This window comes from Sceloporus undulatus, chromosome 9, assembly GCF_019175285.1.
Source record: "Sceloporus undulatus isolate JIND9_A2432 ecotype Alabama chromosome 9, SceUnd_v1.1, whole genome shotgun sequence".
Taxonomy (NCBI): domain Eukaryota; kingdom Metazoa; phylum Chordata; class Lepidosauria; order Squamata; family Phrynosomatidae; genus Sceloporus; species Sceloporus undulatus.
This window is the reverse complement of record NC_056530.1, coordinates 4574642-4586781: the sequence shown is the minus strand read 5'-3', so window position 1 is coordinate 4586781 and position 12140 is coordinate 4574642. Positions and strand designations below refer to the sequence as shown.

The 12140-nt window shown below is 41.3% G+C and overlaps 2 protein-coding genes across 11 annotated transcripts in view; one reads left to right on the top strand and one right to left on the bottom strand.

Moving 5' to 3' along the window:
• FGR (FGR proto-oncogene, Src family tyrosine kinase) overlaps nt 1–12140 on the top strand; it is a 665433-nt gene that overhangs the window by 154460 nt on the left and 498833 nt on the right. The window lies entirely within an intron of this gene.
• The window catches only part of PHACTR4 (phosphatase and actin regulator 4), a 148520-nt gene that overhangs the window by 56549 nt on the left and 79831 nt on the right, over nt 1–12140 (bottom strand). The window contains exon 1 of one of the 8 annotated variants that reach the window (XR_006100793.1): nt 10897–11387. The exons of 5 other annotated variants lie outside the window; for them this stretch is intronic. Coding sequence is in view for 2 of the 3 variants with exons in the window: in XM_042440826.1 (XP_042296760.1) it covers nt 10897–10942 (46 nt within the window). In the remaining variant the exon portion in view is untranslated. Of the gene's footprint in view, nt 1–10896; nt 11388–12140 lie in introns of those variants that run through there. 2 more of the 8 variants (XM_042440826.1, XM_042440820.1) reach the window with 2 other exon arrangements.

Here is a 12140-nt window from a genome sequence, read left to right as displayed (position 1 = left end):
CGGCCATGCGCGGTGGTGGAGGAAGATGGCAGTGAGGCCCCTGTGGGTGCCCGGCGGGGGTGGCAATCGGCCACAGGACCGGGCTGGGGCCGGTCCTGAGGCCTTGCCAGGGCGGATCCGGCCTGCGGGCCATAGGTTCCCGATCCCTGTCTTATGGGAATAATTTACCTTTTTTGTTGTCAGTTTATGTTTCTCTACACTGATTATATAATAAAATACAAATTCCACAAAAGAGTGATACCTTTACTGGATGAACTGAAATGCACAAAATACAAGCTTTCATGCAAGCTTTCAAAGCTTCACTGGCTTCTTCATCAGGGAAAGATGTTAAAAATCATATAGGTAAATCACACAGCATAGAATCCCCTAGTTTCTTCTACTTCTGCCTCTATAGTTCGAACATAAACTATGGCAAAATTGATGAATTTTCCCTGACACCATATTGATATTATTCAGTCAGACTTTGCTTTATATTCCCTGACTGCTTTTGCCATATCTCTCCCCACTGTTAATGCCACCCCATTTCTTCTTACCTTTTCATTTCCTGAATAAAACACTATGTAATTATCTGACTCAATATGTCCAATTCCTGCCCATTTTAGCTCATTATTGTGATGTTTATATGTTCCATTTCTTGTTTTATGATGTCTACCTTTTCCTGACTCATGCTTCTCACTTTCCATGTTCCTATAAAATTTGTTGTGCAGCTTTGGACTTTTCTTTCACCCCTGAGCTGAACATCCTTTTGACTTCAGTCCAGTTGAGTCACTAACAACCGCACTACTTGTAGTTGTTCTCTGCTCTACTTCTTCAGTGCTTTCCAACCTGGGAGTCTCATCTTCTGGCACTATCTCCTGTTTCATTTTAGTTTGTCTCATATAGGATCTTCATGGTAAAAGACACTCAGAGAGTGGTTTATCATGCTTCCTTCTACACAGTATTAGTAAGTGTTAGGTATGGTGCCACTGCCTCTGAGAGAGCCTCCACTAGTGTTACATCCTCCTCCACTACTAATACTGCTCAATAGCTATTTGGCACATTTAGTCTGGCTCCTCAGTAAAAGCATGTCTGACATGGGAGTTCCTTCTAGCAGCAGCACACCTTGCGCCCATGGAATGCAATCCTACCACCATGGAAAGGTAGTGCCATGGTGGAAATTAGAATACTATTTACACTAAAATGCAGCACAGTAGGCCTGACTCATGCCATCCAGTTTTTCAATGGCATCTCCACATGCTTCATGGGCTACTGCAAAGCTACCAAAGGCACTTGCCTCTCCCCCATTTTTCTCTTTTTGCCTTTTTATTATGAAAGAAACTTCCACTCTTTTTACACATATCCTCAAGGTGACATACCTCTTCTGACAAAGAATAGGCTATATTTCATTCATAAACTGAAAACTCCCAAATGAGTAAGAGTGTGTGATGCAAGCAGAGCTGCATGTGATGCCTGTGTGATCAGATATGAATGATTCACAAAGAATACTGCTTTTTCTGTTTACTACATACCTTACCTATAATAAATTGAAGGTGGGGTACCTAGCTCCCCACATTCTCACTTTATCCTCACAAGAGGCAGATCAGGCTAAAAGAGAGTGATTGTGCAAGGACATGAAATGAGCTTCATGGCTCAGTGGGGACTAGAAGCTGGTTCTCCCAGATTCTGGTCTAGTATCAGAACCATTACATCACATTTGTCTACAGGTGCCACCCAAACACTTCCCAGTTTTTTGGACAATGAAATTATGCATTAAGAATCTGTCAGAATTCTTCACTGACTCGTACCCCTCCTGCATCTTTCAAAATCTACTGACACAATTTAATAAATAAGACGTAGTCACCATTAGGATATAGAAGATACCAATAAAACATGATTGCATGTTACCTTAATGTATTTGCACCCCCTATTTCACTATAGACTTTGCAGAAAAGTTTGGAAGCCAGGCTTACAATTAAAGTTTGGTTAGTTACTAGCACTGGCTTTAAAAATCAATATAATGTATATTTTCCACACCACTTGATCACAGCTTTTTGATTTCCTTTTCCCAAATTCCCCCAGTCAGCATGGACAATGAGGATGCTGGCTGAGGGATTCTTGGAGGTGTATTTTTAAAAGTTCCTAAACTTTTCTCTTAATACAATAAAATAGCTAAAACTGGAGATATTGAAGACATTAATCCACTTTTAAAATATAAAACCTCTGGGTTTGGTAAAAATCTGAAATTGAACGATGGGATTCTTATTTTACAAACTTTGCAAAAAATATATATATATATATATAATATATATATATATATATATATCTCCCCAAGATGAAGACACAGTATATAAATATACTGCTGTGGACTCTGAGGGAGAGAAGAGCCATCTTGCTGATCCCAGCTGCTGGTGAGGCAACCTCCCTCCCTTCCAACTGCCACTGCTGTTGACTCTGAGGGAGAGAAAAGCCAGGAAGAGGGAGACCATGCCGACATCTGAGCCCCAAGGGACTAAGAGGCACTGAAACCAACTGCCATTTCTCTCCAGGGTCACCCAGTAAGAGGGACACCACGCCGACATCTGAGCCCCAAAGAACTAAGAGGCACTGAAACTAACTGCCACTTCTCTCCAGGGACGCTTCCCTGTCCAGCAACATCTATATTAGATCCCTCATACCTTGTGGTAACACAGAGAGAGAAGAGCAAGCCTTCCCTGATAACATCTGGGAAGGAGACAACATCTGGGAAGAGACAGAGACCCACAGGTTCTATCTGGAGGCTCTTGGGAGAAGAAGCTTCTGTTCCTGCTGCCTGGACCTCTGCTTCCCTTTCTGGACTGACCTCTTTCAGGACTGGGCCTTGACTCAGCAGGCACTGTTTCATCCAGCACAGTTGCCTTGCCTGCCTGAGGTATAAGGCTGGGACTTCTACAGGAGACTCACCAGACCACATCCTGATTTATTTTGCTACCTGTCCTTTTTTGTTTGTTTTTCTTTTCCTGTTCCTGTCAATTCAATAGGAAGCATGTTTTTTCCTGAAGGAGGAAAGGGATATACAGAGTCAGGGAGCAGCCATTGGAGTCATTCAAGGCAGAGGTAGATACGGAGAGAGGAGACAATTAAAACATCAAGGAAGAGGGGAGCTCAAGAGGGTGCTTGTGGTCCCCAAGGTGTCTCCCAGTCTAAATAGTATGTATAGCCTTGATGACAGTCTCCCTGGGTTAAAGCTACTGCTGCTCAATGCCAGGTCAGAGAATGGTAAAACAGCGGCCATTCAGGACCTGATCCTGAAAGAACAAGCTGACCTGGCATGTATAACAGAGACCTGGTTAGATGAGGATGGAGGAGTTAATCTATCTCAGCTTTGCCCACCTGGTTTCTCTGTGCAACATCAGGCGAGATCTGAAGGTCGAGGAGGTGGAGTTGCAGTTGTATATCGTGATTCCATCCCCCTGACCAGATGCCCCCTCACACAATCTACGGGTTTTGAATGTGTTTATTTAAAATTGGGTAGCCGAGACAGAATAGGGATTCTGTTGGTGTACCGCCCACCCCACTGCACAACAGTCTCCCTTCCTGAACTGATCGGAGTGGTCTCGGGGTTGGTATTGGAATCTCCATGTCTATTAGTGTTAGGGGACTTCAACATCTATGCTGGGACTTCCCTTTCAGGAGTGGCTCAGGACTCCATGACAACCATGGGTCTATCCCAAGTAGTATCTGACCCTACTCATGCTGCTGGGCACACTCTGGACCTTGTTTTTTGTGCTGGGTGGGATGATGATGATCTTGGTGTGGTGGAACTCTCCACAGTTCCATTATCATGGACAGATCATTATCTGGTCAGGTTTAGACTTACTGGGACTCAGAACCTCTGCAGGGGTAGGGGACCGATTAGGATAGTCTGCTCCAGGAGGCTGATGGATCCAGATGGATTCCTGAGGGCTCTTGGGGAGTTTCCTGTTACCTTGGCAGGCGATTCTGTTGAAGCCCTAGCCAGCCTTTGGAATGGGGAAATGGCCAGAGTGGTGGACACAATCACTCCTGAGCGTCCCCTCTCACGGAGTGGAGCCAAACCAGCCCCCTGGTTCTCTAGGGATTTGATGTTGATGAAGCGAATGAGAGTAGAACGATGTTCGTGAAAGACTCGGAGTGAATCTGATCGAATATGGGCTAGATCCTATTTGAAAGCCTACTCTTTGGCAATGTGGGCAGCAAAGAAATTATTTTTTGCTACCAGCACTGCATCTGCAAGAAGCCGGTCAGCAGAGCTGTTCTGAGTGGTCAAGGGTCTTTTACACACTCACCCTCAAGTAGAAAATGCAGACCACTCAAAGGCTCGCGGTGAAGAATTTGCTCAGCATTTTGCAGATAAAATCACTCAGATTCAGGTCCAAAATGGATGCTACAATTAATACAATGTCAGTGGATGTTACCTTGGCTCCTACCGGTCCAGTGTTAATGGATACTTTTCAACTTGTGCAGCCTGATGATGTGGACAGAATCTTTGGAAAGATAAGAGCCACCACATGTGTCTTGGACCCTTGTCCTTCTTGGCTTATTAAACAGGCCAGAGGGGGACTGACTGAGTGGATAAAGGAAGTAATCAATGCCTCCCTACAACAAGGCAGAATTCCATCCTGCGTAAAGGAGGCTGTTGTGAGGCCTCTGTTAAAAAAGTCATCATTGGATCCCACAATAATGAATAACTATCAGCCAGTGTCTAACCTACCATTTCTGGGCAAGGTTCTGGAACATATGGTGGCTTCCCAACTCCAGGGGTTTCTGGATGAAATGGATTATCTAGATCCATTTCAATCTGGTTTCAGACCTGGCTATGGAACAGAGACAGCCTTGATCGCCTTGGTGGATGACCTACGCAGGGAACTGGACAGAGGGAGTGTGTCCCTGTTGGTTCTTCTGGACCTCACAGCAGCTTTTGATACCATTGATCATGGTATCCTTCTAGACCGCCTCTCTGGGATGGGGCTTGGAGGTACTGTTCTACAGTGGCTCCATTCCTTCCTGGAGGGGCGAACTCAGAAGCTGGTACTGGGGGACTCCTGTTCGACCCCTTGGCCATTGACCTGTGGGGTCCCTCAAGGTTCTGTGTTGTCCCCTATGCTGTTTAACATATACATGAAACCGCTGGGAGAGGTTTCCAGAATTTTGGGGTGCGATGTCATCAATATGCAGATGACACTCAACTCTACTACTCCTTCCCACCTCAATCCAAGGAGGCAGTCCTGGTTCTAAATCAGTGCCAGTCTTCAGTAATGGACTGTATGAGAGCAAACAAGCTGAAACTTAATCCAGACAAGACAGAGGTGCTCCTGGTCAGTCGGAAGGCAGATCAGGGAATAGGGATCCAGCCTGTGTTAGATGGGGTCACACTCCCCCTGAAGACAAAGGTTCGCAGTTTGGGGGTAATCTTGGACTCAGCTTTAAACTTGGAGGCCCAGGTCTCTGCTGTGACCAGGAGGGCTTTTGCACATTTAAAACTTGTGTGCCAACTGTGCCTGTTCCTTGAGAAGCCAGATCTGGCCACGGTGGTACATGCCTTGGTTACATCCTGTTTGGACTACTGTAATGGGCTCTACATAGGACTGCTTTTGAAAAGTGTTTGGAAAATCCAACTGGTTCAAAGAGCTGCTGCCAGGCTGTTAACAGGCGCCAATTACAGAGCCCATACAACTCCCCTGTTGAAACAGCTTCATTGGCTGCCAGTTCGTTCCCAGGCACAATTCAAGGTACTGGTTATATCCTACAAAGCCCTACATGGCTCAGGTCCACATTATTTGGCAGACCGTTTCTCCTGGTATGAACCTGCCCGGACTCTGAGATCCTCTGGAGAAGCCCTTCTCTCCATCCCAACATCTTCAGAAACACGTTTGGTGGGGACACGAGAGAGGGCCTTCTCAGCGGCTGCCCCTAGACTCTGGAACTCCCTGCCCAGGGAGATAAGAACGGCTCCCTCCTTGATGGCTTTCCGATGACAGGTGAAGACCTACCTGTTCAAACAGGCATTTAAGGAATCACTATAAGAACAGGCAGGAATGTTGGATTAGTTTAATCATTCTGTTTAATGCATGTCATTTATCTATTTATTTTTAAAATGTTTTAATTGTACTTTTTGTTTGTTTGTTTTTTAATTGCTGTGAAGCCGCTCTGAGTCCCAGTCCTGGGAAAAGAGCGGGATATAAATAAATAAATAAATAAATAAATAAATATCTGCAACAATGAACTGAAGGCTTATATGAAATGAAATGAAAGCTTCCCACGTCTTCTTTCACATCACTTGATAAACCACTTATGAGACCCTGGGTAGGAAGGGGTAATGCTAGTTTAATCTACAGATACTAATGACGCTGTAAGAATCTGTATTCAGAGAATTAATTATGATGACAATTCCTTTCTCAGGGAACACAGGAAAAAGTGGAGTCAAGGGAGTGCTTGCCAGCGATGACTTCGTTTTAACAATTGCAAATCCGAATGAGAGTACTGATCTTCTAATACGTATACTTTTGGATTACGGGAAAATAACAGGCTATAAAATTAATAAAGATAAGACTACAATGCTGACGATGAATATAGAGAAAAAAGAAAATGAAGAATTGGGAAAAAAGATGGGTTTTCAAAAGAAAGAGGTGGTGAGATATTTGGGCATTATCTTAACAATAAAAATATAGAACTGTTTCAGAATAACTATGATAAATTATGGAATGAAATTAAAACTGATCTAAAAAGATGGGGGAAATTAAATCTCTTGTGGATAGGAAGGATAGCCACCATTAAGATGATGGTACTTGCCAAAATGATATTTCTGTTTCAAAATTTACCGATTATCATGAATGATACCCCTTTTGTAAAATGGAATAAGGACATTATGAATTTTATTTGGCAAAACAAAAAAGCAAGAATCAAAGTGAAAGTCTTACAAGACAAAACGGAAAAAGGAGGATTGGCCTTACCAAATTTAAAGTGGTATTATCACGCTTGTGTATTTGATTGGCTTATAGATTGGTTTAAATTAGAAAATAAAATTATTAACTTTAGAAGGAAGTGATTTAAGATTTGGTTTCCATGCATATTTGTTCTACGAAAAACTGAAGGCGGATAATAATTTTAATAACCATTGTACAGAGTATTACTTAAAGTATGGTTGAGATATAAAAAAGGATGGTGCCCAAATATACCAACATGGGCCTCACCGGCCGAAGCACTTCTCAGAAGAGAAGAGTTTGGGAAGAATAAATGGATCTGTTATAAAGATATAATAAAGACTAAGGATAAATCTGTTATTATGAAAACACAAGAAGAACTTCTAGAAGATGGATGGAACTGCAACTGGCTTGTGTACAGACAAATAAGAGAGAAATTTAACAGGGACAATAAGTTGACTGGTATAGGAAATGGAGATCAAGAATTTGAAAAAAATAATTTGGGGAGACAATGGTAAAAAGATTTCAAAATTTTATAACTTTATTTTAAAATGGGAATTACATGAGGAATCAGTGAAGGCATTTATGATTAGATGGGCGGGGGATTTACAACAAACAATCAAATTTGATCAATGGGAAAAATTATGGAGAAAAAGACTGAAATATACAAAAAATATGGATATAAAAGAGAATGTGTATAAGACTATGTACAGATGGTATTTAACTCCATATAAGTTATCAAAAATATATAAAGGAACAGATGGGAAATGCTGGAAATGCCAGAGGGAATTAGGAACCTATATGCATGTTTGGTGGAATTGTGAGATAGTGAATAAATATTAGAAAAGAATACATGGAGAAATGAAAAAAAAAATATTCAGTTTCAACACTCGGGCGGATCCAAAAATGTATCTCCAGAATATGGTGGATGACTCAAAATTGGAAATTACGGATGGTAAATTGATATTCTTATTAATAATGGCAGCAAGAATGGTTTTGGCAAAACTTTGGAAAACAAAACTAGTATTTTCGACTGAAGATTGGAAAATGAAAAATTTGGACTTTTTTGAAATGGAGAAATTATCTTATATAACAAGACAGCAATCCTTAAAAAGTTTTTATGAAGAATGGCATCCCTGGATAAAATATCTCCAAAGGGAAGATTTACAAAATGAGTGGATAGCTTTAACTGAGTAATTTGAGAATTTAGGTTAAATGATATTAGTGTTAAATAAATTTGATATATATATATATGCAGATAAAGAAACAATTTTAGGTATGAGTTATGGTTGCAAATGATGAGGGGGTTGTATATTCTGAGGTCACTGGAGGTAATTTTTTTTAATTTATGCTTTTCTGTTTTTTTTCCTATATTGTCAAATCCAAAGGAAATAACAAATTCATATGAACCGCAAAAATTTACATTAGTCACCTAAGGAGTATATATAAGATATATAATAAGAGCTAGTAAATATTTATCATCACTTGGGTAAGGAGGGGGTCTACATCGCGACAACTTCGGAAGTGTAATTTAGAATATTTAAGAAGGAATCTGGAAATATGTATGCAATATGTATGTATATATGTTTTTAAACGTTTTGAAAATAAATAAATAAATAAATAAATTTTAAAAAAGAGAGTGCTTGCCGGATGAGCCCCTCGTCTGAAAACTGAATATTATTTTAAGCATCCAGAACAGAGAGTATAAGTCAATATCCAGATTTCCCTGCACTTCCACAATGGCACAAGACAACCACACACTACATACAGTATGCTCAGATTTAGACTGCTCACATTATATGTTTTGAGTGTGGGGAAGATCATCCCTACCCCAAAGGATACCCCATTGGGGTAACTGTGTTGACCATATGGAAAATTATAATAACATCTAAAATCCACAAAACAGCAATATCTTGATAAGATCAACCAAAATGCACAAAATACCTGCTGCAAGCTTTTGAAACGCCACTGGCTTTTTCATCTGACAAAAGAGTTGTCAAACAGGAGGAAAAGGAGGAAATGACAATGTTGGAGTCACAGACCTAGATCCTGATCTATCCCACTGTTCCATAAACAAAAATCAATCAGACCAGTAAGTGAATCATTTCCATTACTCAATAGGGCAGGGGTTCTCACCACATTTGTTTAGGGAGCTGATTCCTGCCTGGGATCTCAGAATAAAAGGCTGACAGGAGGGGCACCACTGGTTCCCTCCCAAATCTGCCACCTGAAACACTTGTCTCATTCTGCCTAATGGTATGTCAGCCTTCTTTCTATTTTGCTTGTCTGGAAAAAAATAGCAATCAGCTGACAGGATCAAGAACTAAGAATATTGTCAAATCATTAAATAGCAACATTTTCAAGCTATTTATATTTGGATTAACAATGGCCATTTCAAACACTATACACTATGTTAAGCATATCAGAAAATGCCACATAGACATACTATTGAAAGACAAAGATGTTTTCAAGGGCTCATGCAAATAAAAAAGTTAATTCTTGTTGTTCAGTAGCCATATTTGCTTGTTACAGAAAAAGCAAGCACAAGCGACTTGTGGCACTTTAAAAATGCATAACTTCAGCTTTCATAGGCCAGAGCCCACTTTAGAAACTTACAATAAGTCTATTAACATTTTCAATTGTCAGAAGATTCCACATTATTTTAATTATCAATGCATTATATTCACCAATCATCTGGAATCCAGAAGTAGAAATGATAAGGAAAGTGCTGAATACAACCTTTGCCAATAAAGACATTGCCATTAAACCCAGCATGCTACATAGCAACTCTGCCATCCCTGGCAAAAAATTACAAAACAGGAGGTTTAAAAAGAACTTACAATGATAGTCACACAATTCACAAAGACAATCCACAAAATATCTGTGAAACCAACAAGCAATCATATTTACCAGATCAATCATTTAAATCAAATTAAAGCCTTTCACTCGTAAAATATGTCTGCAGGGGCATGCCTAAGGAGTATCTTAACAAGAAGAGGAAAAGTCTACGGCAGATACAGAGAAAGAGTTACAGTAACTGCTAGCCTCCTGATCTAGCCCCTTATGGCAGGGAAAACCCCACAATGGGAACAATCCACTCAAACTACTAACGGTATTTCCAGAAACACTGAAGATAGTTTCTCAGTGCCCAGTAGGGCCTAATTTAAAAGATGAGAGAAGATGACAATTGACAACAATGTGGCGAAGCAGTTAGAGTGTAGGACTAGGAACTGGAGATTCAGCTAATAGTCTCCACTGAATCACAACACTCACTGTGTGACTCTTTCAGCCTAAGCTACCTTGTAAAACTGTTCTGACGATAAAGTATGAAAGAACACAGCCATGTAATGCTACTATTGCTATACTATACAATAGTGTCCAGGAAAATAGTAACAAAACTCATTATGGAGCCCACATTGCACTAGGGAGGGGGCAGGCACAGAAGGTCCCTACATATACCTCTGGATTCTACTCTGCCAACCTGCTCATCAAAGACCTAAACATGCATACAAGCAGTAGCAAGAGCATATTTGCCCAATCTCATAAACTTTCTGGGTAGCCATTCTAGACTGTGTTTACTTGGGACTTTAAATTTCAATGTATTCTCCACCCCACCAGCTTTCTATTTCATTTCTAAAAAAATGTAAAATCACAGATGCAATCATTTTGCAACATTAAAAAGACCAAAAATGCAGATAAAGATTACAACTCTTAAGCAATATAGCACCAAAACAGTACAGTTATACCATCAAGGGTTACAAATCCTGAACCCAAAGAGGTTTAATTTTTGAACAGTTTTTTTATTTTCCTTTTCAAAAGGATCAAGAAAGCAATCCTGCTCAACACCTGTGCCAATGTGGAAGCCCCTTAGCACAGGTTCACACAATCCTGGCCATTTCCTCTTGACACACATGCTTGTTCAGCTTCACCTGCCACTCTCACCCTGCCTTCAGCCACAACTAGACCCTCCATTACTCACCTGAGGGAGCTGGATTTACCGGTCTTGAGTAGCGCGTCTGCCCCATTATGTGATTCTTCAAGAGAGGCTCAGGGAAAGAAAACAGAAAAAAGGAGCGTCTGTTCTGGAAACCGACATAAGTCTGCGAGATGACAAACCAACTCCTTGGTGCGGAAAAAGTTCTCAGCTCTCCAGAGAAGAGTGGCCAGAACTCAGGAAACTTGGCAGGGGTGTTGGTCAAAGTACTCTTCCTCCCCTCGCCTCTATTTCCTGCGCCCCTGGCCTGGGATCTCAGAAATAAGCTGCCATGCCAGCTCTCTCCAAGGAGGAATGCCTGTCATTCCACAGTGCGTACTCTGCTTAGGGCTGGATCTCAAGAAGGAGGAGTCTTTGAGCCACAGAAGCTACAGCATCAACACCCTCCCTTGCTTTTTAAAAGCAGGAAAGTTTGAAGCATAGGAGAGATAGCGGGGGAAGGAGGGGGAGAGAAAGAGCAAGAGACAGGAAAATTTGGAAAACTTTAAACACAAGACAAGCTTATGCAAAAACTGCTACTATTTGCCAAATTTTCGGGTTTTTTTGGAAAGCAATCGGATATTGGGGAAAAGGACCCCCATGAAACCCTTGAAAAAGATTAGCTGCCCCGTTCTGTACCTGTAATGCAGAGGGTCTCAAACTTTCTACCCTTGTGACCCCCTGTACAAACTCCAGCCGAATTTACCCCCCCCCCCCCATGCAATGGTGCATTATTTGAAGATGCCAGCCACAGATGCTGGTGAAACATCACAAACAAACTCTTTTAGAACATGGCCACATAACCTGAAAAACCCACAAAAAACTATAAAATGGTGTCCCTTACATAAAATGACAAAATCAAGGTTTGCTATTTAGAATTTATACTTTTTAAAAAATATTTTCAAGCCGTGAATAAAGTATCCGTGGATATGGAGGACCGACTGAAATAATAATAATAATAATAATAATAATAATAATAATAATAGGATGTGTGTTTATATGCCGCCCAATCACTGGGAATCCAGGCTACAACAGAGGGGATAATAGATAGTTCCTTCCCCTCAAGCTTACAATCTAAAAAGACACGACACAAAAGGAGAAGGGAATGGTGAGAGGGGGGAGGGAATCAGGTCCAGCATTCTTCTCTCCCTCTGAGGCCTGGACCAAGGCAGATGGACCGAAGGGAGGGCTCTTCTTCTTCAGGCTAGCCCTGGTGGAGCTGGGCCAGCCTATTCTCTCCCTCACAGGCC